The sequence below is a fragment of the Filicampus tigris genome, chromosome 10 (assembly GCF_054856515.1).
Source record: "Filicampus tigris isolate MCC_2025a chromosome 10, RoL_Ftig_1.0, whole genome shotgun sequence".
In the NCBI taxonomy this organism is placed as follows: Eukaryota; Metazoa; Chordata; class Actinopteri; order Syngnathiformes; family Syngnathidae; genus Filicampus; species Filicampus tigris.
The window spans coordinates 20,185,613-20,213,534 of NC_141226.1; the positions used below are offsets into that span (position 1 = coordinate 20,185,613).

Sequence of the window (27,922 nt, forward strand, 5' to 3'; positions counted from 1 at the left end):
GTTTAGTATACAGTCTCATTTTTGTTATTTTCAGGGTGTCAGACTCATCCTTGTCGTCGGCCACTTTGTAGTAACGGCTTCCAAGAGGGCCGTTATGACATCCTTTGTGAAACCAAATATAATACAACTTTATTTATACAACGCATTCCACAACAGCTACGGCGCCTTTGCAATGACAATCTTAACCTCTGGGTGGTGCTAAAGTTGAGAAGCCACAGATTTACGGTCCTGATTCGCCGGAGAAGAAGACAAGCGACCAATAATACACCAACCATTTTATCCGATTTAGCTGTCACTCAGTCGGGTTCGGTTGAGGAGGGGGATACACCACCCGGAAAGAAATGGCTATGAAGTGGCTTCGCTTCTCATTCCTCGCCCTCGGGATCTTGTCGCTGTGCCTCGCCGCGTCCGGTGACAGCAGCAGCGGCGTGAAGAAGATGAAAATGCAGTTCGCCGCTGGACCCTTGCTCAAGTTCCAGATTTGGTAAGCGAGACAAAATGTGGCGAGTCATCGCCAGCGAGCTCAACGATGGTAGCTAAGGCTAAAACAAACCGTTCGTAAACTCGCTGGTCGAGCGTCTTTTTGAACGGTTATCCTTCGAGTGACACGCACGGAATCATTTTCGTCCTCGTTAGAACGTTCTAATTTGGGGCGAGTGTTTTATGTACTTCCTGTCAATTCTTGTTGAGGCCCGTTTAGAGTGTTTACAGGGGGCACCTCGGATTACGACGGAGTTGCGACGTAAAACGAATGTCAACGTCCCTGTCTTAGTCCATCACCAACCCACGCTAACACAGTATTAAAGTCAAAGTTTCAGTAAATATTAATATGGATTTTTTTTTGTAGACAGAAGTGACCACCAATGACAACCAAATAAAAAACAGCACGGCGAGTGGCGATCCTTGCTTGTATGGTACAATACGTGAATCCACCTAAACCACCACCATTTACACACTGATGGAAAAACACTGGAGTAGACTTTTATATGTATATTTTTTTAAATGTATATATTTATGAACAAGAAGACAGTAACAGCAAAGAAAAATTAAGAAAACAGAACACAAGAAATGCAAATATTGCGTTTTACAAATAAAACAAAATCCTAACCTGGCCTCGAGTTACAATCGGCCTTGTATTTTTTATGTCTGCTCCCCAATTGTGTTGTTGATGGTTTATGTGAGGAAGGTCAGTTAATCATTCCTGGAATGTGGTTGACCTCAAATAGGTTTGTAAAATGCCTTCTCTTCTGCTCTTGAGCCACAGTGACAAAAGAGAAGACAACTGCACAAGGCTGAACAAACTGCAATCAACGATTGACATTCTATTGTTTTGTGCCTTCACCCTTTATTTTAATTTCTAGTTATTTGCATTCACAAATTCATATTCTACACACACACACACACACACACACCAAGTCATGACACAATAGACAACAATTTCATTTAGCAATTTTTAAAAACCTATTTTGGCACCTTCTCTCAGCACATATTCCACTCCTGAGTACGGCGGGAACTGAGTTTGCTGTGTCACGAACATATTCTTATGCTTTCTGTGCTAACTAGTTCAATACGAGCTGTTTGTACTCTTGAAATTTTGCAATTTTAGCAACTTTTTGTATGAAAAACACTTAAGCTGTAGCATAATGAATTCTTGGGAAAAACGGATCGAAAAAAAACTGTCAAATAATTATTGAAACGAGATAGACAGGTGTTCCAAATCCCATATTTGCATTGTAGCTATAGCCGAGAGCTATCGAGCACTATAATTGTCAACAAATGATCTCCAGAGTATTTAGCTCTGTGAGAGGTCCATGTTTACAGTGGCGCCTGAAAAAAGGCACCTACACTTGTATCCAGTTTGTAAAAGCGCATGTTTGTGTCCTTGCAGCATCTCCTGAGGGTACAAGCGGGTGTTTGAGGAGTACACGCAGGCCTTGTACCAGCGGTACCCGGACATCCGCATCGAAGGGGAGAATTACCTTCCCGTCCCCGCCTATCGGTAAGAGTTGAAAATGAGCTGTTTTAGCCCACAGTAAGCAAGAGACTGACTGTACTGTTTCTGTAAAACGGTCCCAGGGGTTTGTGGCCAGTGGCTGCGTTAATGACACCCAAGGGTCCTCATCAGTTGAGTACTTGATACTAACACACTCGTAACCTAAAAGCCTATTGTTTGTTGTCCTTCCCGCAGGCACATTGCTTCCTTTCTGTCTGTCTTCAAACTGCTGGTGATCGGTATGGTCGTTATTGGCAAGGATCCGTTCGCTCTCTTCGGCGTGCAAGCCCCGGCGGTCTGGGAGTGGGGCCAGGGAAATAAGGTACGTTATTGCTGTGGGCAGGTTACTTTTATTTAGTTGGTGTACAACCTCAAGGGTGTCGGCTGCATGCCTCGTAGTCTTCAAGCCGCTTTGGGATTTGGTTGGCCTGTGTTCAAGAGTAACGTTTGCGACCGTTCCTCGGACGGAACAGTGAGGGTTGCTCAATCCAGTCGCATTTCAACATTTCTTTCAGATATACGCGTGCATGATGGTGTTCTTTCTCAGCAACATGATCGAAAACCAGTTGATGTCCACGGGAGCTTTTGAAATAACATTAAATGGTAAGTATATTTGGTTTCAGAGCCAATAGTGGGGCCAATATGTAGCGGCATGGAGAATTACGTATCATCATTATCATGACGAAAATAATTCAGATTTTCAGTGTTATCATTTTACTGAAAGAAAAATGGAGGTTCTAGACCGCCATCTACTACTCAAGGGAAGTCAGGGATGCCTGAATAATTCCGTTTGTGTAGATGTGCCAGTATGGTCCAAACTGGAGTCGGGCCACCTGCCCTCCATGCAGCAGCTGGTGCAGATCCTGGACAACGAAATGAAAATGAACGTTCACATGAGCACGAAGCCGCTCCACCACTCCTAACAGCGCTCCGCACTGTGTGGCCCCCAGCCAAAAGCCCCTCCCTGTAAGGACGCTAGCATCACCTTCCGCCCTCTTGCGTTTTCTGGTCTTTCTAACCCGCCGCCCTCCCCTCCAGGTTTGAGGCGGGCCTCTCGCAGGGCTGTGACGAGATGTTTATGAAGGTCTGCGCTGAAGGCAGGACCACTGCTAGCGCAGACCGGATGCCCCCACACGCACATCGTCGTCAGCGCAACCCTTCGAGATGATCCGCCCCCGACAGCGGAGCGGGCTTGATGGCGACACTGCCAACCAGTCGGTCATTTTCTCGTACTATACACTCAACATCTGATCAAAGCAGAAGTCAAATTAGGAGATTTACATGGTTGCGTGTCAAGTAGTCTTTAATGAAACATGTACCACTGAGCCAAATGTACACGGTGCTCGGAAAGTCACAGTGCGCTTTTATTTTTGACATTTTTTTTTTTTCTTTCTAGAGTACCGGCTTTATTATGCATAAATGGCTTTTTGTCAACTGGAGTACATTAGCTAGGTGTTAGCCGTTTCCAGACCAAGCCGTCTCTCTGCCAATTCCCAGTTTTGCCGATAATGCAGTAGGCGCGAACTCTCTCGTCGTTTTCTGCTCTGTCGTCTTCCTTTACTTGCAACAATGCACGCACAGAACTCACACTTTAAATGTAGAACACAGATGAACCTCCTTCATTCTAGTTTGAAACATGTCTTAATAAAAGAATCCATTTTCAGCGGTGCATATTGGAACATGTCTTAAAAATCCAAGTGCACAGTGACTTCTTGAGCATCCTGTAGAATTACTAAAACGGTATTGTCCAAGTAGCTTCAGCCCTGTAGAGAAGCAACTCGTCACGCTGTTGTCAAACTAACATTGGGAGATTACGTTTTTGCTATGATTTGTGAGTGATTTTTATATTTGCCTAACTTGGAATGAGTTGATACAATGAATAAAAACCTATCGTAACTACGAAGCAGCTGCGTCGTCTTGCATTAGAGGCAGTCCTGAAGGCAGCCCCTGATGAAGGCCCGTTCGTGCTGGCTCATCAGGACGTTGGTGCTGACCTCCAGCAGCTTTTTGCCGAAGACGCGGATGCTCTGGGCCGGCGTGCTCTTTTGGTGAAGCGGAGTCAGAAGGCTCCAGTTGAGATGCTGGATGCACAGGTGGATCTTCACCCGGGCGGCCAGCACGAACAGCTCGTCCTTCAGCAGCGAAGGTCCGCTGGTAGGCATCTCTCGTGTGCATTTACACTGCAGGGGAAGGCGCGTTGCCCTTTAATGGAGCTGTCCGCGATTTTTTACATGTCCATTAAACGAGCCTTGGAAACGTTTATTTAGAAGTATGCTTCAGAGAATTCATTTTCCAAAAGGTTTTGAACACTAATGGGTTTTATAATGTTTTTTTTTTTTTTTTTTTTTGCCCCTATCAATTTTTATGAAGTCCTCTGAGAGCCGCACTGAATCCATGAAAAGGTTTCAACTAAATTTTAGATTCAGAGCATTTGTTAGCTTTATCGCAGTTCCTTTGAGGTTTTCATAGGGAATTTCTGAGAGCTTTAAAGGGGAAGTCAACTAAACATTTTTTTGAAGATTGTTGTATGCAAGCCCACTCGTTGAAACAAGACATTCTGATAAATATCGCGTTTGTGGAATAAGAGTTAATCCACCTGTTTTTAGCCATCTCCGGGGGGCGGCCATTTTGTCACTTCTGTCGACTGAAAATGACATCAGAGTGTCTCTTGGCTCAGGTAACGACCAATCACAGCTGACCTGTTTTCTGAAGCTGAGCCATGATTGGCTGTTACCTGAGTAGTTGTGATGTCGTTTTCAGTCAACAGAAGTGACAAAATGGCCGCCCCCTGAGATAGCTAAAAAGGGGCGGATTTTGCTGCTTAACTCATATTCCACAAACGCACTATTAATCAGAATGCCGTGTTTCAACTAGTCGGCCTGCTGGGAACATATTCTTGAAAAAAAAAGTTTTGGTTGGTTTCCCCGTTAACATACTCCAGATACCCTCCAACCCCCAACATGAGAATACGTCGGTGTTACCTGAGCGCTGCAGCTCCCCACACTACACCGCGCCTGTTGACCGTTAGCCAGGAAGGAGACAAAAATTTGATCCTTGCCCAGGACCCGCAGCCCGATGTGCTTATTGAGGGACAAGAAGAGAGGAGGCAGGTGAGGGGGTGGAAGCGTTTTCCAGCTCCAGCGACGAACCCTGGCGCCCGTCTCATCCAAACACTGACCGCCGCAGCTATTGAGGCTCAACCTAAAGCAATCGGAAAATCGGCATAAATGCCTTGTCCGTGTTTCCATATGGCCCGGGCTTGGAGCGAAACTGATGAACGTCAGTATATCTTTTTACCATCTGTTTACCATATGTTTCCGTTGCTGTGGTAACACGTAGCCCTGCCATTACACTGGAAGATGGCTCGGATAGCTCTGGGGGGCGTCAGGTTGTTGTCGTAGACGATGCAAACCTTTTCGTTCTTTTTGGTCACGACGAAGACGACGGCCAACAGGTGTCCCGGGTAACTGTCGGCGACGATAAAGGCGACAGCGCAGAGTTGACTGCCGACGTACAAAATGTCTACTCTGTGGTCGGTCAAGTTTTATTTTGAAGGGAGCGCATACTAGAGCTGAGCCGTGCCATCTGGGAACAGGTTCAGAAAGGGCCTGCCGTCCATGTAAAATTTCTGTTGAAATTCTCCATCCTGTCAACAGAAAAAAAAAAAAAAAAAGGTTACAATTGTTGAGTGTGAGCCGGAGCGCCTTTGTGCATGTTTTCTCCCCTTTTGATGACATATGCCAAACAGGGGCGGCTTGTGGTCGCAAATGGACTCTCTGGCCTCCTCCTTTTTGAGTTGCACAACATTCTCAGCCACATTCTTGAGCGTCCAGCCGCCCTCTTCTGCGGAACCGCCAAGCCGGAAACTGAGGATTTTTGCTTCTGGGGCTGTGAGGCGACAGACGAAAATCCTCGATCAAGACCTCCCTGAACAAAATGGACGACGGATGAAAACGTCTTTCTCCGCTCACAAGGTTCCGCCTGTTGGGAGGCGTCGTCCCTCTTTAACCCCGCCAGTTCCCTGACGCAACAAATTGCTTCCGTTACACTCGCATCATTGACGTCTGTTCCAAGTTTATTTTGATTTGGATTCCTTACATCAGTCCACGTGAAAGGTCGCTAAAATTTTGGGCGTTCTTTTTCTCCCTGCCGCTGAGCAGCGCCTCTGCCAGGTCGCTGGAGGGTTTGTCTTCCCGCCTGTGTAAGTCCTCCTCCATTTCGGCCGGCACCGAAGGCCTCTTCCTCACCAGGGCCATGCAGAGCTTCCTGCGCTGGGCGCAGCAAAAGCTCGGCACCGCCTGTCGGGGACACGCACGGTCGGCCGCGGGCTTTGGCCCATGGAGCTCGCGGTGAGAACGTCCGCATCGCGCGTCCACTCGGTCTCACCTCCAGCTCTTCTTCCCATCTCACGTCCAGCACAGGGTTGGCGGTTCTGTGGCAGTACTCGCACTTTCCCGGGCACTCAAACGGAGGCTGGGAACATATACAAAGAATACTGAAGTGAGACATGACCGGTTGTTTTTTTTTTTTTTTTCTATCACAATTTAAAACAGTTCACACCTAAAAGCATTTCCAAGCACAGGTAACGACCAATCACGGCTCACCGGTTTTCTGAAGCGAGGATTTCACTGCCTGAAGGGGAAGTCAACCCAAACAGATTTTTTTTTTCTCAAGAATATGTTCTGTGCAAGCCCACTAGTTGAAACAAGGCATTCTGATAAATATTGTGTTTGTGGAATAAGAGTTAATCCACCCCTTTTTAGCCAGCTCCGGGGGCGGCCATTTTGTCACTTCTGTTGACTGAAGATGACATCACAACTGCTCAGGTAACGACCAATCACGGCTGACCTGTTTTCTGAAGCTGAGCCGCGGTCGTTACCTGAGCCCTGAGCAGTTGTGATGTCATTTTCAGTCGACAGAAGTGACAAAATGGCCGCCCCGGCGATGGCTAAAATTTGATTTTGCTGCTTAATTCATATTCCACAAATGCAATTTTAATCAGAATGTCGTGTTTCAACTAGTGGGCCTGCTGGGAACATATTCTTGAAAAAAAAAAGTGTTTGGGATGATTTCCGATTTAAAGGGCTAATGTCTCCGTCTTCCCTTTGCCACATCACACTTCACTTTTTGCAGCTTCATTACCAAAATCCCAGTATCGTGAATATAGCAAGTAGGCAATTCTTTTCATGGGTAATGATTTGAAATGAGTTTGAGATCATATTAAACTGTTGTGGGATCAATTCTTATGGGGTGTCAATGACTAAGTTTTCCTCTATTCACAGCAAGGGTCAGCCACGAGCCCCCCACGGGGGTTTACTGCACCGCAGCCCTTGCTTGAAAGTGGCACTGGATCTTGGTGTGTGGCTGATTATTATATCAATTAGTCCCATTGCGACATATTGTTTTTGTATTTGTACTTATTGTTCCGCAGAGACCCAACTATTTGTAAACAAGCAAAAAAAAAAAGTCAACTTTTTCTGCGATGTCCCTTTTACAGAATCAGATCGTGCTGTCGACTTTCATTTGAATACCTCTAAATGTGCGGCTGTGATGGCAAGTCGAGGGTTGTCGGACTCTCGGTGGTAGCTCAGGACTCCTGCTCGAATGCACTGGCTGGGCGGGTCACAGAAAGCCTAATGAGAGAGCGTGTCCTCTGATCAATCATGGAAGCGAAACCAAATGATATCGACGGGCAGTCACATTCGGCCTGGCCTGGCCTGCTTGCATTTGTACTTACATAATTGTTCAGGTCACGGAGCAGCTCGCAGATATCATGTTCTAACTTTGCAACGGCATTTTCTAAGGGCAAAAACAGATTCATTTTAGGGTAGCCTAAAATGCTACAATTTGGGAGTTCGACGGCAATTAACTTTGGATGCAAATGTCAGACTTCAAGCCATCTGAGACAGGAGCATTTGTGATGTCGTAATAATTGTACAAATGGAAATGGAACTTACTCTGGCGTCGTAAGAGAGTCAATTTAATTTTAGCAGCAAGGCGCAGGAGTGGTTGACAAATCTGCTGCTACCCGACCACTTGCCCAAAGTTAAGCTTTTGCCTCACCTGTGATGCTAATGACAACAAGAGCTAGAGAAAATGGATGGATTTTCATTTGACCATTCAGATGTTTTTTTACAATTATATGACAAAAATTACTGTCCAGTTCATAAAGTTGTTACGATGGCAAGAGCCTGGAGCAAATGAATTCACTTTACTTTGTTTCCGGTGGGACAAAATGTTTTGAAATTCGGAGTCAGCGAACGGATTGTTTGACTTTGAAGGTTCTACCGTAAGCACCAAGAGCTTCAATGAAAAGACAAGTGCAGTGGATATAAAAAGTCTAAACACCCCTGTTCAAATGGTCGTTTTTTGTTTTTTTTGTGGTATTAAAATATGACACCAAGATAAATCATGTCAATATTTATTCCACCGTGATTTGATTTTTAACCTGTATAACGCAATTAAAAAAAAAAAAAAGTCAATGTGGAAGAAAATCATGAACAATTCTAAGTACCAGTCAGTTAGCATAGACCTTCAGGCTTCGACTAAAAAAAAAAAAAAAAACAAATGTCAAGAAAAGCCACCATCTGAGGTGTATTTGAAGTTACTCAGAGGCACTTTTAATGGTGACAGGTACGCGCTGACTCACATTTACACAAGTTTAAATGTGACTGGTTAATTCTGAACACAGCCACACCCCCAGTTATAAGAGGGTGTGCACACTTGTGCAACTGCATTTCTAAAATTTATTTTTAACCCTCTTCTTGAAAAGCGCTCATCTTTTTTTCTCAATTGTGTTGTACAGGTTAAAGGTCACATTGATGGTGGAATAAAATTGGAGTGATTTATCTGTCCTCTCCCTGCATGCATCTGAAGAGTAAAAAAAAAAAAAAAAAAAGAAAACACTCATGATGATTACATAAAAAAATATATTTTCCATTTTAGTTCTCTGGTTCATGCTGATTTTCAATCCAACAAGATTGAAGCAAGATGACTGAAGCATAATTAAACGCTTTGAAAAGATGTTTCAATTGAGGTCAAAATTGAAACACAGACTAATCTTTTTTTGGATTCATATTTTTATATCTGACACCAGATGAGTCAGTGCCTCACTGCACATCGCTGTTATCCTGCTCTCAATCTTTTTTTTTTTTTTTTTTTATTAATACCACAAAAACCTGACAATTGAACAGGGGTGTGCAGACATTTAACATCCATTGTAGACGTAGTTACCCGTTCTTTTTAAAGACAATTTACTTGTGTATGCTTGGAAAAGACTCACTTGAAATGCTGGACCTCATCGTTCTCTGTTTCCTCTTCTTCCTCTCCACACTGCTCTCGCTTCTCGTGCAAAGCTTTTATCCTGGAGATCCATTTTGCACAAGAGGATTTTTTTTTTTTTACAAGTGGTTAGCATGTCTGCCTCACAGCTCTTCATATTCTGGGTTTGAATCCCTTGGTAGCGTGGAGTTTTGATGTTTTTAACCAGTCATAGTAAGGAAGTCCCCAAACATTTTGATGATAAAATTCAACATAACGTGCAAAAAGAAGACAAAACGTTTTTGCAGACATACAAGGTGCAAGTAAACTCACCCATGCTCCAGGCATGCATGCAGTAATGTTTCATGCCCTCTATTGTTGTCAGTAACCATGGAGATTGACTACTTGCGCTATTATGTGTAACCGTAGCAACCTCAATCTGATATGATACAATGTATAGTCCAATGGAGAGGGATGTTAATTAGAAGCTCATCTTAGTTAATCATTTGTCTTTGTTAGTTTTCAACTTAACCTGATGATTTCAAACAGCAATATCCTATTTAACTATCCATCCATTCACTTTTTTGTCCTTACTCGGGTCGATCGAGGGTGACCTGGAGCCTATCCCAGTTATCCCAGTTATCCCAGTTTAATTTAATAATAAATAACGACACATCGGAAAGTCGGCGCCGAGATTCAAACCCAGAATAAATATGCGTTTCAAATGCTATCATGCGAAATAAATAAATAAATAAATGAACTAACCGAGCTTTCCATGTGGTGGCTGCTCTGGAACGTTTAAGCAGCAGGTGAACTTTGTTCCGTTGTCATGGAGAGAGGCCTTGAGACATATTTAGTGTCCGAAACCTGGAAAAAATCAATGACAGCACTTTTTACTTAACAAGAATAGCAAATGACTGAAACATCATACAGCAAACCCTTAATTCGTACTTTGATTTATTAATCCGCAAACGCCACACTCCCTTTTGGGAGCAACCGTTTCAGTTCAGACGCATGTTGTTATACATATAGTCTCTCCAGCAGATGGCGGCAATGGGCAAACTAATTGAGTCTCAAATGAACACGTAAATGAATATTACATCCGAATAACGCCAATTTGGGACAATTTATTTTCTCCTTGCGTGGACTACAAAGGGACATTACAGTATATCACACGTAGGTTCTTTTCAGTAGGTCGAATAAAGTTGAAAACAGTGATGAACACAAGCATTTTGAGAGACGGGACTGTGGTGTACAGCTGTACGTAGACGTGAAAGCGATAAAAACGCGAGTATGACGTCAGAATGTACAAAAGACGTCGGACGCCTTGGCGTTGGGACGTCTTACTGGAAATATGTCTGTTCTGTTTCATTTCATACTTCTTACTGGAAATATTTCTGTTTCATTGAATACGTATTTATTTCACACAATGGATCAAACAAACATTAGAGTATGTATCACGCTGATGGACGGCCAGCGGGGACGTAACAAAGTACAACTAACGTTGCTACATTTAAGTAGACTTTCCAAGTGTATGTACTTGAGCATTGATTTTCCTGATGATCTTTTATTTTTACATCATATATTTGTCTACCGTACGTGTTATAATTTCATACTTGTTGTTACAAGCCCCGCCTCTTTTAAATTTGTGTCCTTCCAGGTGCAACTAATCATCAAATAATCAATTAAGCCCGACTACCCAGGCATCTGATTGGTTGCTACAGCTGCCGCTCGTCACGCTACCAGGAAGTGGTGCTCACCTCAAAAAGTAGCGCAAAAATGGCGTAGTCTGTCCTTTGCACGAGTTTCACGCATTCGGCGACGAGATGCACAAAGACAAGAGCGCAGGTGCTACATTCGGCCAGATTACCGCAGTTCTTATTTTAGCCTGTTTTTTGGCGCACACAATCGACTGTTATCGCCTGAAGAAGGCAGACAGAAGAAAACATGTTCCCGAGGGCTTCAGGCGGGGTAAGATTGTGTTTGGGAAAGTTCCTCACTGGGAGCCTCCATTGCTGGACGAAGAAGCCAAGAAGGTAAACACTTCTGTGCAGGATGAAGATGCTTATCAGGCTGACTCTGCAGGTAGGAAAACGACTCCATTTTTTTAATTAGCCTCTTTTCCAGCTAAGATCAACTCCATGTTTTTGTAACGTTAAATGTTCCTTAGGAGGCTGGGGCATGAACCCTCTGCCAGTGCAACCACATACATCGCAAGAGGCCTCATGGAGACGCATGACTTCCCTGCAGTGTGGAGATAACTACATGAAGCTCAGTGTGAAGAGACCAGGCCTACCCTACATGACAGTGCAGCAAGGTTAAGTGTCAAGATTTAGGCAAGAAAAGCAGAACTTGTCACTATTAGTTGAGTGTAACCCTCCTTCTCTCTCTCTCTATTCTGCAGCGCCCAATGCACCTCCATTGCCTCTACCCCTTGTGCCCTTAAACTGTGGCTACAATATGCATCGAAATTCCTTTGGATTCCTCATGTATGTTCCCTACGGTGGCTGTTATATGATTCAACAGGTAATGCTCACTAAGGTCACACTTTCCTCTACAAATACGAATTAGGGCAAGCTTGGGGTGTGAATTTTGCTTTGAGAAAGTTGCAGGTTTTCAAGGTAGAAAGTTAACTGACTTTAAAATTTTGATAGTTGGATATTTGAGGAAAATGTCTTAGAGTGGTACTTTTTTTTTTTTTTTTTTTAAAGATGGAAATGAGTGTTTTTGAGGATAGGTGCGATCAAAGAAGTGTTATTCGAGGAACTGATTTTCTGAAAGGATGCCATTTTTTCAGTTGGCTGGGATTTTACAAGAATAGTCGTATATTTGAGTCATTTTGAATGAGTATTTTCTGAGGAAAAGTTGCACGTTTTGAGATGCAATGATTTTTGTGAAGTCATATTCTCGGATGAGATTTTGAGGAAAGTTGTATTTTTTTTTTCAGAGTAAGTTGTCAGTTATTTTTAGATGAATGGTCTTAGATAAAATTTGAATGAATCCTAAGTTTGAGGGGGGAAGTTTTTGTGATGTAAATTTAAAATTGTATTCTTGTAATCTTTTTAGAGCACACAACTGCACAGTTTCTTAAATGTCTCGGTGTGGCCGAAGTACTACTTTGTAGTGTACCTGGTGGTGGGCAAAGGTGTAATTTTTTATTTTTTTTTTCCCCCACCCCCAAGGCTGGAAGTTATGTGCTTCCAATGTACTGGCAGGGAGTTCCAGTCATCCTCATGTGCACCAAACAGACTCCAACTGATGCCCCAAAGGTTACCAGCCCACCCCAATCTAATCCAGTGGTCACCAAGGGGCCTGAGGTTCAACATGTCCCCATGTGGCCCCCAGTCTCCAATGGTCCAATCTCCCCACTAAACATTTGGTCACCCATTGACCCCCGGAGCCAGGCTCAAGCTCCCATTTTGAGCCCCAGGGCCCCAAGTGTCCCTCTGATCCCCAGGGCCCAACCCCCCCATTCTATGCCTCACATGCCCAAGTGGCCCTTAGTCCCCAAGTGGCCGCCGATGCCCCCTGGTCCAGGCTCCCATCCTGGGCTTCCGAAGCCCCTAGTGCCTCAGGAACCCTCGTTGAATTTTGGACTGCAAGCACCCCAGAACCCCTTTGTGTCCCAGTATCCCATCATGCCACAAATGCCCTATGTGCAAAATCTGCCTCGGACATACCAGGTTCCCCAGGCGGTGGCCCAGTACCCGTTCTTCAACCCCTCCCTCTGGTCCTTCCCAGGACATCAGCCACGAGCTGGGAACCTGGAGCAAAACAATCCCGTTAAGACAGTAACTCACTCAAAAGTTGCCCAGTTTCCTACTTCGAGCCCTCCGGTGCAGCCAACAACAACAACAACCACCCCAGCACCGACCGCAACTGCAGTACCAGCCGCTGACACCACTCCGTTACCGTACAATCCATTGTACCAATTTCCCCCTGAGCTAATGCACTATATATCCTACGAGGACTTACTTGCTGCAATGTATGCTAATCAGTGAAAATAACTCAAATAAATTGCTTAAAACCAGCTCTTGTCATTCATTTGTAACAAGTTTCATGGTTGCTGCCAAGTTTTTTTTTAAATGTCTTGAATGACTTAATACGTGCATTTTTTTTTTTTTTTTTTTTTTTTTTTTTCCTCTCTCCTCTCAAACTTTAATTTAGGTTTCAAACCCAGATACATGACTAAATGTAACGGAACAATAGCCGATTAGGAAATACTTGAACCTTGCACTTGCCAGACAGCTAGACTGAGCAGCACCTGGTTGTGCTGACTGCATAATGTCTTTTTCCAAATCATTCACCACCATAAAAGACAAGGATGAGTCTGCCACTACAGTGAGACTAGTAACCAAATGTAAGCTAACAGTTAGCCTGTTTTGTCTGTAACAATACTTTATTACTGGATTTAAGTTTTGGTATTTTGACAAATGTGGTAGCACCAGCTCCTGGTGTTAAAAAAAAGTTATCGGTAAATTTGGCATTATTTAGTAAGTTAATTCACAATCTTAGCAAAGCTATGAAAGCATCTTTTGATAGCATAAAACCTCGATCTAACACAACCTGGCTCATGGTTCAAATGTGGTAGCACCAGCTCCCAGTGTAAAAAAAAATTGTCGGCAAACTTAGCATTATTTTGTAAGTCAATTCACAATCTTAGCAAAGCTACGAAAACATGTTTTGATAGCATAAAACCTCGATCTAATGCAACCTGGCTCTTGGTTCGAAAAACATTTTTTTCTATTGCATACAAAATCTGAGCTAATGCTTGTTAGCTGTTGGTTTGAAAAAACATTTTCTCTATTGCGCCAAGTTATCAATTTTTTTTTTGTATTTTATATAATTGACAGTAAAAGAATCATTTTTACTTTTAAGTATACAATATTTCAAAGTCTGCTTTTTTCTTTTAAATAGTTGAATGAGTACCAGTATGTACTTTTAATCTTTTTTTTTTTTTTTTTACGAGTATCTGTACTTTAACTTATGTGCTAAAGAGTGTGACTACTTTTGCTACATCTGGATAGATCGTATACTCAACTTCTTATTCTGACATACATTTTAGTTTGTACCTTTTTTAATTAAATTTGAATCAGCAGCTCGACTTTTCCCCAAACCTTTATTAAAGTCAAGTATTTGTACTTAAAGTACAGAGTGAGTACTTTTTACCACCTCTGGGTGTGCTGTGTTGGACATCTGGAGTACACCAAATGATAAAAGCAGTAAGCACACAGTCAATTTTAAAAATCAATGTTAAAATTGTGCATGTGTGTGTGTGTGTGTGTGTACCAGGAATAAGTGGCTGTCAAGACAACAGAAGAAAAGACAACCAATGGCGTCGTAAGGGCCTAACGAGCTCACCTGTTCTGCCTTTAATGAGCGTAGGTGTGAACTGTTGCCCCCCCAGCCAATTAGCAACTTTTTTTTTTTCTTTAAAAGATGCTCTTCAGGCTCCTTTCCTCATCGTCAAGTGATTCCACCCATTGGTGAGTGTCCACGAGTATGGCGGCGGATGCTCCAATACGACGTGCCTCATGTCGTACCGTAGCGGTTGTCTTGCTCCTGTGTTCCCTTGTCCCGAGTTTCAGCTGTTTTCCGCAGAAGAGCCTTGGTAAAATTCTCCCGTGGCAATCGGCCATCGAGAAGCTCAGAATAAGGCCGGGTAAGATTCTCTTCAATGGGAAAGAACTGAGCTCCGATGTTTCAGGTAAGACTCCGCCTTCTCTTCCATTAACTTTCTAATTGACTTAAACCAGAGGGCCCGTTGCATTCAGTCTTGATCTAATAACATGACAAATGTAAAGCATCCCAATAACAAAAGATCCTCATTTAATCTATTAATCTGTGTAGATCACTATGGATGTTTTTTTTTTGTTGAATTTTGCTCCAATCACAGGATGGGGGGGGGGGGGGGGCGGGGCGGGAAATACTGTTTTAATGGGCAAATCTGATTTGTTAAAGCAACACCCCCATTGCAAATGTGGCTTAAAGAAGAAGTCAACCCAAACATAATTTTTTTCAAGGATTTTCTATGCAAGCCCACTAGTTGAAATGAGGCATTCTGATAAATGCACTTAAAAAACACTTAAGAGCATCTGTTTTGGTAAACTTATCAAAGCAGCCTGGGGCCCAATGGCCACTAGGGGCCCCCAAAAAATTGAATATTCACTGCCACTGACAAATTGTCTTTTCACAGTCCAGCCATTCAATCCCACAACTTTTTTTTTTTTTTTTTTTTCAAAGGTTAGGGGAAAAGAGGCACTGAAAATGTCTCACAGTGAATGAGTTAAATGAAAGCAAATCGAATGTTTAATTCTTACATTTCTGTGATCAGCTTGATGTGTCTCTTTCCCAGAAGGAATGTGGGAGCAGGGATCGCAGTCTAACGAGCTTACGGAAGTTGAAGCAGCATGGCGGCTCACAGATCCCTCACTGCAATGTGGTCCTACAAAGATGAAATTAAAAGTCACGGGACGTGGAGCTGCAAACTTGGAGCTCGACATGGGTAACTCCGCTGCTCTTAGAAATTTGAGCCACAGAGTACTCGAGTGGGTTAACTCCAGTTTGTCAAGAACATGAGCAACTTGTAAATTTCACATAGCAACAACCCTGCCGAATTTGAATGATTTAACAAAAAAACCAAGTATATGGAAAACGCTTCAAAATTGTGATGACTCAAGCAATTCTCACCTTTCAAACTCTGGGTGTGTCCAATGAATTTGCCGAAATCGCACCCTGCATAACTGTCTCGATTACCACTAATGTAGACATGCACTATGAAAACAATGGCACACGTGTACATCTCGCACTTATCTGAATTTCAAGCCGGGTGGTAAATTATGACATACAGATTCAATAAAGCAAAAACAAATGGAGTTGGCCCACTTGACTTATCATTGGCTACCTGTCCTCTTGTTTCAGGCTCTGGGCGTTCCCTACCTTTAATCCAGCTGCCGGAATCTTGTGGCCATTTGCTCCATCAGAATTCTCTTGGCCTTGTCTTGGTTGTTTCATATGGTGGCTGCAATGTGATACAAGAGGTATGTGGTCCCTACGCAAATTGGAGTTCTCATTAGTGTAAATAAACATGAACGTTAGTTTGGTAGAAACCTGTCCTGGTGCTGCTTATAGAGGAAGTTAACCAAACATTTTTTTTTTTTTTTTTTACCCCCAACAATGTTTGCTGCAAGACCACTAGTTGAAATGAGGGATTCTGATAAATATTGTCTTTGTGGAATAAAAGTGAATCCCCCCTTTTTTTTTTTTTTAAAAGAAATCCCGGGGGCGGCCATCTTGTCATTTCTGTCGACCGAAAATGACATCACAATTGCTCAGGTTACGACCAATCACAGCTGACCAGTTTTCTGAAGCTGAGCCGTGATTGGTCGTTACCTGAGCCCTGAGTAGTTGTGATGTCATTTTCAATCGACGCAACAAGGTGGCTTTTGCTGCTAAACTCATGTTCCATAAACGCAATATTAATCAGAATGCAGTGTTTCAACTAGTGGGCCAGCTGGGAACATATTCTTGGGCAAAAAAAAAAAAAGTTTGGGTTGCTTTCCTCTTAACTAACATTTTTAATCTCGTTTCAGAATGGCTATCATGTTCTGCCAATGAGCTTCCTGCAGACTTCAGTCACACTTGCCTGCCCCACGTTTCCCACTTTGACCCCCCAGCATCCCATCCCTCAAATCCCCCCGAATGTGGACCGGTCCAAGCGTGGCGCGGACGAGGCTGCGTCTGTCGATGATCCTTACCATCACTACTACCAGCACTATCATAACTATTTGAAGTACCTGTACTACTTGCATATCCTGAAAAATCCCCACATGTATCCTCTTGTACATCGCGCTTACAATCCCCTGTACCAAAACCCAGAACTTGTTTCTCACTCCGCCTATCCGTACCTTCCAATGCATTATCCACTCTACGCCCACTATCAACAGAACCCCGCTGCCCCCTATTGCCACCCGCCTGGAGTGCTTTGTCCTTTGCCCCATTCTCTTTATCCCCATCATCAAACGCTCCAAAATAAGGAACTACATATGGATCCTACCAAAGTTCCAAACACACTAACAACAAAGCCTGCGGCGCCGACCGCCAACCCCCCCACAACGGCGACCACCTCAACGACGACTAGAAAACCTTGTAAGCGCACCACTACCACGCTTGCCCCGACTACCACTTCCACGACCAAACGTCGGTGTCGGCCCAGAACCGAACCGCAGGATAAGAACTTCACGCCTTACGCCAACAACCCCTTTGCACAAGAAATCTCGTACAACGAAGACGGTCTGATTGCCGGAGACCCTAAAAGTTTACCGCCTGCTGGCTACAAATCTGGACCGCTCCTCAGCTATCAGTACTGGCAACAGGAGCCTTGGTTTTCCCAAGAAGAGGATGAAGCAATTCCCTTTGACTGGGACGAGGTAGAACCGTAGCGAATGGTAAGCGTGACGTCAGTGTGAATTTCTGGCTTTGATTGGTTGTGTGCCGTATTCTTATGCCTTTATCTCTCTTTCAGGGATTGGCGTTCTGATGTACTGGCATTCATTAAATAAACATTTTAAGTAAAAATATTGCAAGTTTCAAATAATCATTGACTTCAGTTTTTGTCCAGGCTCGTCAATGTTTGGTCTTATGTAGTGGTAGAAAAGGAAATTTGTAGTAACCCAGTGGGGGAATTGAGTTTGTCTTCTGACTGAATCCACCTGTTAGAATAAATAAAAAATCCAATATAACGGCATGCAACTGTACCTCATCCGCAGCAGCTCCATAAATATTGTTTGAATATAACCGATCTAAGTGAAATGCATCACAAATCAGATTAATGTGTTGCAGCCAAGTGAACTGAAATTTTTTTTTTTTTTTTTTTTGAGCCCAGAAAGGCAAATTTAAATCTGCAGTTAAATGGGAAATTATTTTTATATAAACCTGGGATGAACTGCGGATCTTTTGCCATGTACACAAGCACAGTTTCGCTCAAAGTCACATTTGTTGGTAAGCACTTATTTGCCAAAATAATCCATCCACCTCACAGGTGTGGCATTCTTGCCACTGTAGAAATTACGCTTAGTCCAACATGGGTAAAGTTCTGACTGCTCTGAAAAGAATGAGCTGTTCAATATGTACGAAGAAAAATTCCAATTCCAAAATTCGCTGAGAGGGATGAAAACGGGATGACTTTTGCTGCCGAATTCGTGTCCCACAAATTCAATATTAATCAAAATGCCCACTTTTAGACTAGTGGGAGCGCATGGAACATGTAAACATTTCAGACATAACTTCCCCTTTTAAATGATTTACTTGCATTCATGAACAAGTCTTGAGCATCTCAAATTTGGGCAAAATTGTTTAAAGTTAACATAGTGAAATTCAGATACTCTAGCCCTGTGTCATTTTTTAAACAAACTCTAAAGTAAGCCTTGAAAAGTTTCTTTAGCAAGCCACCTTTGCGTGTCCTGTGACTACTTTTTCCAGTGAGTTAAACCGTGGCTACTTTCAAATTGAGTGTTTTACCCCCGTCTTTCACTGTCATCATTGCATGTCTTGAGCATATAATCGAAAGTAGCTGTATTTTTCCGAGGCTGAGTAGATGCAGTCAAATGTCAATAGGAACTCAAAATGAGGAGGGAATACATTTTTTTTTTTTTTTTTTTGGTGAAGCTTGCTTTGCCTCACAGTGCGCATGCACCCTCCACCCCATTCTGTCCGTTCGTATACATTTCCACATGGCGCCATGTCCTCTGGGCGCATCTCCACACATCATTGGAGCCAGGCCGCACGTGACCTCCGCGTTGCCAACGCGGTGATGCGCGCTTGCCTTGCTCCTCTTCGCCGGGCACTCAGCCTCATGAACCTCTAATGCAAATTGCAACCTCAAACGTTTCTATTATAAGTCCCATGAAAGCATGGGAGAAGAAGCTCTGGTTTCATTCACCGGGCTGGAGCTACACTGGAAACCAGACTGTCTCCAATGAAGGTGAGTGCTTTTGTGGCATTTGTGGTCTGGATGCTTTTTAATTTCAGTAGTCGTATTAGCACAACGCCATTGCTATCGCCACGTTAATTCTCAACGTTATGTTGAATTTTTTTCCTCTTATAATCCCAGGAAACATGACGATGGATACTGCCATTGTTCAGGTTATCTGATTCTCCGCACATCTCAGGGCATCCACGCAATCGGTCCATGGAGGAGGACTACGATGTGGACATGGGTGAAGTGTTCATGGGAAGGGTCGGATCGGGCCAGTGGTGGATGGACTTTGGGAAGGGGGACGGCGCGGAGGCTGAAAGAGGTTTTATGGTGAACAGTCGCAGCTGGGCCCAGGAGCTTCAGGAGTGTTACGACGGTGGACACAGCAGACTGTCCAGCATCTCGGTCAGTTTTTTTTTTTTTTTTTTTTTTTTTTTTCTTCAGAAGGATTGCGTGTATCAAGTCTTGGATGTGTGGATTTGAACAGAATAACTTTATCCAAGCACTGATTTTTCACTGTTCCATATACAAGATGCGCTTGAAGTAAACAAACCTGCAGCCTGGCAATATTTAGTAGTCCAATATATATCATGTATAATATAAATTGTGATATGGTAATATTTGTACAATGAGTGCTAAAGTGGGAAGTATAATATTGACATTGATATACAGTATATATCGATATGATGAATTACAACAATAGCCAAGTATTTTTTAGCATTTCATACAAAATGTATCCTCATGGATGGTATGCTGCATGTAGCATTTTTTTTTATGCGCACATGTCCATATATTGCTGGAAAATAATCAATTTATGAATGTTCAACATTCACAACAGCACATTAGCCATAAAAATTAATACCACCACAACACCACTGCATATTGAAGATTCAATAAGCCCAATCTTCTGCACATAAGTATTATTTTTACATGCAAAAAAAAAAAAAAGAAAAGAAAATCTTGACATGCACACACTCAGGGCAGACAATGAGGCACTCTAAAGTGGTCACGCCAAAGCCACACATTGGCTGTCAAATCAGACATTTATTTTCCACCTCGTCGCTCTTCTGCCTTTCTCGTGCCTGACATGCGTGCACTCACAGCTGACAATGAGGCGCTCTAAAGCTGCCACACCAGCGGACAAGCCGATGGGGAAACAGGCGAGCTGTGATTGGTCGTTCCCTGACCCCTGGGTAGTTGTGGTGTCATTTTCAGTCGACAGAAGTAACAAAATGGCTGCCCCCGGAGATGGCTAAAAACGGGTGGATTTTGCTGCTTAACTCATATTGCACAAATGCACTATTAATCAGAATGCCGCGTTTCAACTAGTGGGCCTGCTAGGAATAAATTCTTGTAAAAAATATGTTTGGGTTTGGATTTCCTCTTTAAACATTTGACAGTGTTAATTATAATTAAAAACAATAACAGCACTGTTGTTGATTGGATGAGGTTGCGACATACTGTAGCATTGTTGAGTGGATTTGGTTCAAAAATATCTGGTGCCGGATGATGACCGTTAGTACTGCAAAGTGACTACTGGTGCTAATGTGTACGAAACTTTTTAACTTTGTAGATTTTTCCTGTGTATACATGCACATGAGCCACTACTGTGTTTGTCTTCAGGCAAATGCGCAGTCATCGTGGCTCAGCATTTGCTTCTTCGAGAAACGCCTGGGATATTTATAGTTATCTGAGGCAGTGAGGCGGCAAGCGGGATAGATGACTCAAAACAAAATGTTGTTTACCCAGCATGCCTTGCTGTGACACAGCACTATGAGCCGTAAGTGTGGTTGTGTGTGCGCGCCCTCGTCTCTTCTTGCCACATTGGGGATCTGTGATGTGAAATGAGGTCGGAGGCAAAGCGTCCATCCGTCCATTTTCTGTAGTGCTTGTCCACATTTGGATCAGAGGTGGGCTACACCCTTTTTTTTTTTTTTTTTTTGTGGGTCACTTACATTTTTTTTTCGTAATGCTGTCTACCAAATATTAAATTATTCAAAAACCTTAAAATCATTGAGATTTATCTTTAGAAAGCCCCCACAAATATTTTTCAAAATTTGCACTTGTTGTAATTCAATTAATGTAATTTAAAGGCGCCACTGGACTTATATTTCCTCTGCATTTGGTTATCATCATTTTCATGACTAGTTTTGAAAATTTGTGACAAAATCTTTGAAGGCTGAAGAATATGTTCCCAGCAGGCCCACTAGTTGAAACACGGCATTCTGATTAATTTTGCGTTTGTGGAATATATATTAAGCAGCAAAATGCACTCGTTTTTAGCCATCTCTGGGGGCGGCCATTTTGTCTTCTGTTGATTGAAAATGACATCACGACTGCTCATAACAAACCAATCACGGCTGACCTATTTTCTGAATCTGAGCCGTGATTGGTCGTTGTGAGCAGTCGTGATATCATTTTCAGTCCACAGAAGAAAAAATGGCCGCCCCCGGAGATGGCTAAAAATATATTTATCAGAAGGCCTTGTTTCAACTAGTGGGCTTGCATTAAACATATTCTTGAAAAAAAAATGTTTTGAGACTTCTTTTAAGAAAGCCAAACTCCCTGGAGGAAATCTTTGCAAACTCCACACGGGGATTTGAACCTCAGACCTCACAACTGTGAAGCAGACCAACTAACAGGTCCATTGTAATGCTCAGGGCCAAACCAATCATTCCAAATGTATGGCCCAGTACGGTCAGCCACACCATTGTCATGAAACGTGCTGACATTTACGCAAAGCGATTACTGACGCAACGTATTGATTCGTTATCGACCTGGGTTGCACGTCTCATTCATCAGGCTAGTCAGCCATTACCCGCCCCTTACTCGTGCGCCCCTTTTGAGGTCAATGCACTCACAGTATCAGGATTTGAAAAAGACAGCCAAGATGGAGCGAGTGAGAAAAGATGGAGGAACAGATAGCACATCTGGAGGGGAACCAGCGCCTCCTTCCATCCCTCCTCTCCTACGTTTGTCTTCCCACGCTCCCCCCTCCCCCCCTCCGTCCCTCTCCCTCCCTCCTGCAGTATATGAGAGGGTCTCCTGGGTCCGGCTCCACTGCAGTGTAGAGGACGGGCAGGGCGTGCTTGCGTGTTCAGTACGATGCGATGAAGGATGGTGCACCAGGAGAAACGCGTTTACCAGGTGTGTGTCCCTTCGTGTGAGCGTGTATGTGATTTTGTGCGCTGGTTACGTGATTGGCAGCCATCACTGCTGTGATGCTGCGGATGATTCAGCTAGACAGAGGCGGGCGTGTTCTTTTTGCCGTCTGCGCAGCTCTCCCATCACATTCACATAGGACGTCTGTGCAAAATAAGGTGTGCCATCTGTGTCAAAGTAAAATGGACTCTAAATATGTCAGTCTGATCAAGATGCGTTATCTTTTATCACACGTTATGTGACACATGTATGTGACATACACATAGATATAGCCTTGGAACATGAATCTCATTATGCAAAAAAAAAAAAAAAAAAAAAGGGCTTGCCACAGTGCCAGAAATAAAACACGACCCGCTGCAGTGTTGTGTTGACATTTATATAAATGATGCTAAAAAGCGGTCATAAGGTGCATTTATTTGAACATGGTGAAAATGTGATTAATAGTTGAGGTGGAATGAAAGAAATGTCTCTAAATGTGACTGGAAAAATATCCTGTACATTGTTCTACATTCTACAACAATATATCAGGAGGGCGTATTGTAAATGTGGTTGGTACTCCAAAGTTTCAATCACGGCAAAGATGAATTTGCCTCATCATTCCTTCATTCTTTTCTAGAGCATCCGGAGTACTGCCCGTCTATCCCATGATGCACTGCGAGGGCAGACATGTCACCTGTCCATCCAGTATTTTTTTTTTCATCACAACTGAAACCACTTCCCTATTTGTCAACCCATTTGTGGGAGTCTCATGCAAGTGAGCTAGACCTCATCCCGCCCCACACGCTGTGAGGCCAAAGGTTATTTTGGATTTTGCTACCATGACAACCGTGTAGAGGCAGAAGTTTGTAGCGTTGTGTATATGGCACTTCGACACATCACCAAAGGCATATTCCAAACACGTGCGCTTTGGAGTCGGGCCGGCTTGAAAGTGATGCTGGATCTCCACCCAGCCTAACTGGTTACATCTTGGGTGGAGGAACTCGATGGGGGCGATTATTATGTCAATTAGCTTCATTGTAACATCACGGGGAGGGGGGGTGGGGGGTTCAGAATGGCTCGCATACATACACATTTTTGGAAATAGGCAGATGAAAAAAATATTTACTGACGTTATCAAATGTCTATATATTGGGGGGAGGGGTGTGGGGGGGGATATGGGAGGGAAAAAGTAAGCTCTGGTTGACTGGTTCTGCAAATTTTAACAAGCCTACAACAGGCCTTGTCCTACTTTTATCAGTATGTATAATTCATTGCTGTCCTCTTTCCCTTTATTCTTTTCTCATTAAAAATCTAAATAGTTCAAAAAAATGCAATCAAAAACAGTCAGGAATGTATATTTGGGAATAATAACTGACAATGTGTGCATCCAGAATGTTCTTGTCGAAGGATGGCCAGCATCATCCCATAAACAGTATATTGGTTTCCTTAATTGCATTTGTCTTTGTTTTTCTGACAGGCCCAGCGAAATGAGAGAGAGTCTATTCGGCAGAAACTTGCCCTGGGCAGTTTCTATGACGACGAGCCAGTCATCTTCACCAGCTGCAGCAAGAACGACCTGTCCTCACGGTGGGTTTTTGAATGGCGCGTGTGAAGTATTGTGTTTCTTTTATATTCTGACTGACGTGTTTGATCTCAGCGTCTATTTTCGACGCTGCCTGACGTCCCCTCCCTCTAACATCATGGATATTTAATTATGTTTGCCACTCTTTCTATTTTTTTTCCAAAGGCAGCTCTACTCAGTAGTCATAAACCCACCGATGAATACTGTATGAATGCATGTAAGGAGGCTTAAAGATTCAATTTACTTTAACCCAGTAGTCTGTCTGTCAGGGCTGCTTTTCATATTTTAATTCATTTTATATCTGCTCTCATTCTTGATTCAATTACTCTTCATCTGTTTTTTTTCCCCCCCTTAAACCTAAACTAGCATTAGCTAGCATAGTAGCATAAGCGAGCCAAGTGTAAGGACATTTTGAAAAGGTACACCTCAGTAGATGCTAACATTAGGCAAAAACATCCGTCATTATCCACTCTGTCAGCAAGCTTACATAATTTATTGTTTACGTGTATGTATATATCATTTTTTAAGTGTGGGAACTTGACTAATATACGTTTCTTATCATTATCAAGCTTTTTGGGTTATATGGTGACGTGTCAAAGGCACCTTATGGTGATTCTCATAACTTTCATCACAAACTGTTTTTTTTTTTTTTCTCCGTCAGGTTCCACAGTGGAGTCAACCTGCAGGTGTGTTTTGTCAACGACAGCAGCAGCGACAAAGACAGCGATGCCGAGGACAGCAGGACAGAAACCAGTCTGGACACACCCTTGTCACCAGTGGTATGTGAGGCTGGACTGTATTTATACACGCTAAATAAAAGAGCTGTATCAAACAAAACTGCTCAGTTTTGATTGAAGCCGAATAACTCTTTGTTATAGGGGAACATCAACCCACACATATTTTTCCCAGAATATGTTCTATGCAGGCCCAGTAGTTGAAACACAGCATTCTGATTAATATTGAGTTTGTGGAATGCGAGTGAAGCAGCAAAATCCACCCATTTTTAGCTATCTCAGGGGGCGGCCATTTTGTCACTTCTGTCGACTGAAAATGACATCACAATTGCTCGGGTAAAGACTAATCACAGCTCATCTGTATTCTGAAGCTGAGCCGTGATTGGTTGTTACCTGAGCGACTGTGATGTTATTTTCAGTTGACAGAAGTGACAAATTGGCCGCCCCACAGAGATGGCTAAAAACGGATGGATTAACTCTTATTCCACAAATGCAAATCCCTCTTCAGGGGTCAGTAGACCCCAAAAGTTTGAGAATCTACACAATGTGTAACCGCGTTTTACATGTTCACCATGCCACTAATCCAAGTCTTCCTGCTTCAGAGCAAGCAGAGCTCGTCGTTATCGGACCGAGACACGGCGGAGGAGGACTCGGATCCGCTGGACGACTGCGGCGGATTCTGGCGGGTGCAGCGCAGGCTCCAGGAGGAGGCTCGGGTGGCCCTGGCTCTGGCCAGACCCATGGCCCGAATGCAGGTGGAGGTGGAGAGGCAGATCCAGCAGCACAGACGCTCGCCTGTGGCGGATCTGGTCAGTCAGGAATCACACTGGACTCTAGGGTTTAGAGCAGTGGTTCTCAAACTTTTTACGCCAAGTATCAGCTTAAAAAAGGACTAAAGGACTTATTCTCCAAGTACCACCATCAGCGTAGTCGATGTGTTAATCAAACACAAAATGGAGGTTCTATTCCTAAAAAGTAAATGGAATATTATTTTTGCTGTTTTTATTATCCTATTGATTTAATTTTGATTGCGCCGATTTTAACAAACCTGTACTTAAAGTGGAAGTCAACCCATATTTTTTTCAACAATATGTTCTATTCAAGCCCACTAGTTGAAACAAGGCACTCTGATAAATATTGCGTTTATGGAATAAGAGTTAATCCACTCGTTTTTAGCCATCTCTGGGGGCGGCCATTTTGTCACTTCTGTCAACTGAAAATAACATCACAGTTGCTCAGGTAACAACCAATCATGGCTCAGCTTCAGAAAACAGATGAGCTGTGATTGGTCGTTACCTGAACCACTGCGATGTCATTTTCAGTCGACAGAAGTGACAAAATGGCCGCCCCCAGAGATGGCTAAAAACGGGTGGATTTTGCTGCTTAACTTATATCCCACAAACGCAATATTAATCAGAATACTGTGTTTCAACTAGTGGGCCCGCTGGGAACATATTCTTTAAAAAAAATGTTTGGGTTGATTTCCCATTTAAATAATCCTCCAATATTGTATAAAAGTTGATTAAAAATCGTACCTAAATAAAAAAGTATTAAAAGTAACAATGGATGGATGTATTGAACTTAAATGCAACTTAACTGTATTCAAGGCAAGTAGAAAACAAATATGTTTTGCTTTTGTGCACGCATGCAGCTTCCCCATCTGCCTCACATAAGCGAAGGTTTGATGAAGAGGAATCTGAGGCGAGGCGACATGAGGGATATGAGTCTTGGGCAGCTACAAGTCATCACAAACGACTTGCACTCGCAGATCCAGAGTAAGTCGATCAGACTCAAGTATTTCAGTCACGCTGGTCCATTGTCCATTTTTGTCTTCGGGCACAGAACACTGCTAACTGCTTTTTTTTTTTTTTTTACTAGATCTTGTTTACATTGCGGGGTAGTGGATGGCACGTCTGCTTCACAGTTGTGAGTGTGCATTCCAGGTCTCAATGAGGAGCTGGTGCAGCTGCTGCTGCTGAGGGACGAGCAGCACGTTGAGCAGGATGCCATGCTGGTGGACATCGAGGACCTCACCAGGTGAACACACGCTGCACTCACTTCATCTGCAGCCCCCCCCCCCCCCCAAAAATGCTATTAAATTAAGAGAACTGTCATTTGGAAATAAATGAATACAATTTGATGGAACAAATACTGCAATTGGGGGTCGGAAATGTAGGTCGGTGCTTCTAGGCAACCCGCCGCTGATGAATCCACATGAACTATACTAGCGCTTTGTCTTTGTCTTGATGCAGACACGCTCACAGCCATCAGCGGCACCAGGCTGAGAAAGCAAACGCGAAATGAATTCCCATGTGTCCATCTGCACGCCGTCCGACGTAGTACCCACTCATTGGATTGTCACTTGTGTTGCCACGGAAACCCCATCTGTGCTGTCTGTGGAGAAAAGAAGAGGCCATATAGTGTTTATACATGCACATAAAGTATTGCACCACTGGACCCAGTTGACAGGATTTTCGCTTTCCACTCTGCTGGTTTAAACATGGCATATTTTAAAGAGTTAAGGGAATCTTCTTGGCATAAATCCATCACAAAACCAATTTTGCCATCTTATGGGCTTTTGCGGAGAACATTTTTAGAGGGATAGAGGGGAGCACTTGCACACTTTGTTCTTTATTTTTCTGTCACAGTTGAAACTGTAATTCACTGTCGCAATAGAAATTTGGTCTCCAATGCTCATTTAAAGCATCGCTTCAATGCTGAAGCACTACTGAAAATCCCGAAGACACACAACTGGATGTACAACAATCGCTGCTATAGTGCTCATTTTCATTGTACTTTTTGAGCTTTATCTTTGCACATTTACTTTGTACATTGCGTACATCTGTACAACACATGAAGGATGTGAAAGGTATTTTGTAGGAGTCAAAAACAAATCTCTAACGCCTCACAATAAATGTTCTTTTTTTTTTTTTAGTGAGGCTCGATTTACTAAGAAAAACTAAACCACTAGATCCCAGACTAAACATATCTATTTTATGTGATAGAAAGGTTTATGGACAGAAAGGAATCTATTAAAGAAAAACAACTTATTGCTTATTGTCGCTGTGTCCTTTTAGCATAAAGTCAACTTTGTTTTTCTATTGTATGCTATGTGGATACATGTTCTGTATAATGACTGTACAAATATGGGATAATAAACATTTTAAGCGTGGAATGGCTGATTGTTGTCACTCAACTGGATTTAATAGCCCCACCTAGTGAGATTTTTCGTTAAT

The 27,922-nt window shown here is 43.0% G+C and overlaps 5 protein-coding genes across 7 annotated transcripts; 4 read left to right on the forward strand and 1 right to left on the reverse strand.

Moving 5' to 3' along the window:
* The first annotated feature begins 275 nt into the window (after positions 1-275).
* Positions 276-3,896, forward strand: selenot1a (selenoprotein T, 1a). Its single transcript, XM_086043817.1, has 6 exons — positions 276-484; positions 1,889-1,999; positions 2,189-2,315; positions 2,509-2,596; positions 2,792-2,959; positions 3,032-3,896. Exons 1-5 carry the CDS (start codon positions 342-344, stop codon positions 2,914-2,916), a joined length of 594 nt encoding a protein of 197 aa, XP_085899943.1. The 5' UTR covers positions 276-341; the 3' UTR covers positions 2,917-2,959; positions 3,032-3,896.
* LOC147141237 (glutamate-rich protein 6) lies at positions 3,370-9,350 on the reverse strand. Its single transcript, XM_086043818.1, has 11 exons — positions 9,276-9,350; positions 7,731-7,792; positions 7,525-7,626; positions 6,380-6,466; positions 6,092-6,291; positions 5,965-6,014; positions 5,706-5,881; positions 5,560-5,639; positions 5,302-5,460; positions 4,975-5,194; positions 3,370-4,173 (listed from the first exon to the last, which is right to left on the reverse strand). Exons 1-11 carry the CDS (start codon positions 9,292-9,294, stop codon positions 3,916-3,918), a joined length of 1,413 nt encoding a protein of 470 aa, XP_085899944.1. The 5' UTR covers positions 9,295-9,350; the 3' UTR covers positions 3,370-3,915.
* Positions 9,351-10,971: 1,621 nt separating this feature from the next.
* On the forward strand, positions 10,972-13,283 carry LOC147141238 (uncharacterized). Its single transcript, XM_086044168.1, has 4 exons — positions 10,972-11,338; positions 11,424-11,570; positions 11,658-11,779; positions 12,436-13,283. Exons 1-4 carry the CDS (start codon positions 11,080-11,082, stop codon positions 13,252-13,254), a joined length of 1,347 nt encoding a protein of 448 aa, XP_085900294.1. The 5' UTR covers positions 10,972-11,079; the 3' UTR covers positions 13,255-13,283.
* A 1,410-nt stretch (positions 13,284-14,693) lies between these two features.
* LOC147141239 (uncharacterized) lies at positions 14,694-17,832 on the forward strand. 2 transcript variants are annotated; one of them, XM_086044164.1, is made up of 5 exons: positions 14,694-14,960; positions 15,612-15,758; positions 16,175-16,293; positions 16,846-17,700; positions 17,778-17,832. In XM_086044164.1, exons 1-4 carry the CDS (start codon positions 14,756-14,758, stop codon positions 17,692-17,694), a joined length of 1,320 nt encoding a protein of 439 aa, XP_085900290.1. In that variant the 5' UTR covers positions 14,694-14,755; the 3' UTR covers positions 17,695-17,700; positions 17,778-17,832. The 2 variants fall into 2 exon arrangements, with proteins under 2 accessions (XP_085900290.1, XP_085900289.1); XM_086044163.1 differs by having other exon boundaries at positions 14,695-14,960; positions 15,609-15,758.
* A 1,216-nt stretch (positions 17,833-19,048) lies between these two features.
* On the forward strand, positions 19,049-27,861 carry LOC147141240 (schwannomin-interacting protein 1). 2 transcript variants are annotated; one of them, XM_086043997.1, is made up of 8 exons: positions 19,049-19,235; positions 19,365-19,634; positions 23,848-23,957; positions 24,614-24,731; positions 25,289-25,495; positions 26,338-26,461; positions 26,630-26,723; positions 26,939-27,861. In XM_086043997.1, the coding sequence occupies exons 2-8, from the start codon at positions 19,443-19,445 to the stop codon at positions 26,988-26,990; spliced, it is 897 nt and encodes a 298-aa protein (XP_085900123.1). In that variant the 5' UTR covers positions 19,049-19,235; positions 19,365-19,442; the 3' UTR covers positions 26,991-27,861. The 2 variants fall into 2 exon arrangements, with proteins under 2 accessions (XP_085900123.1, XP_085900124.1); XM_086043998.1 differs by lacking the exons at positions 19,049-19,235; positions 19,365-19,634 and adding an exon at positions 22,227-22,376.
* Positions 27,862-27,922: the final 61 nt, after the last annotated feature.

Excerpts from the sequence above, each read along its gene's own strand:
- LOC147141237 (XM_086043818.1), bottom strand. Across the intron at positions 7,627-7,730 it reads TCCGTGACCTGAACAATTAT|GCTTTCTGTGACCCGCCCAG; the intron begins GTAAGTACAAAT and ends CTCTCTCATTAG. Across the intron at positions 5,195-5,301 it reads CACAGCAACGGAAACATATG|GTTGAGCCTCAATAGCTGCG; the intron begins GTAAACAGATGG and ends CGATTGCTTTAG.
- LOC147141238 (XM_086044168.1), top strand. The coding sequence starts at position 11,080 with ATGCACAAAGACAAGAGCGCAGGTGCTACATTCGGCCAGATTACCGCA. Across the intron at positions 11,339-11,423 it reads TTATCAGGCTGACTCTGCAG|GAGGCTGGGGCATGAACCCT; the intron begins GTAGGAAAACGA and ends AATGTTCCTTAG. Across the intron at positions 11,571-11,657 it reads CTACATGACAGTGCAGCAAG|CGCCCAATGCACCTCCATTG; the intron begins GTTAAGTGTCAA and ends TCTATTCTGCAG.
- LOC147141239 (XM_086044163.1), top strand. The coding sequence starts at position 14,756 with ATGGCGGCGGATGCTCCAATACGACGTGCCTCATGTCGTACCGTAGCG. Across the intron at positions 15,759-16,174 it reads AAACTTGGAGCTCGACATGG|GCTCTGGGCGTTCCCTACCT; the intron begins GTAACTCCGCTG and ends CTCTTGTTTCAG. Across the intron at positions 16,294-16,845 it reads GCTGCAATGTGATACAAGAG|AATGGCTATCATGTTCTGCC; the intron begins GTATGTGGTCCC and ends ATCTCGTTTCAG.
- LOC147141240 (XM_086043997.1), top strand. The coding sequence starts at position 19,443 with ATGGAGGAGGACTACGATGTGGACATGGGTGAAGTGTTCATGGGAAGG. Across the intron at positions 19,635-23,847 it reads GCAGACTGTCCAGCATCTCG|GCCCAGCGAAATGAGAGAGA; the intron begins GTCAGTTTTTTT and ends TTTTTCTGACAG. Across the intron at positions 26,462-26,629 it reads CTTGCACTCGCAGATCCAGA|GTCTCAATGAGGAGCTGGTG; the intron begins GTAAGTCGATCA and ends TGTGCATTCCAG.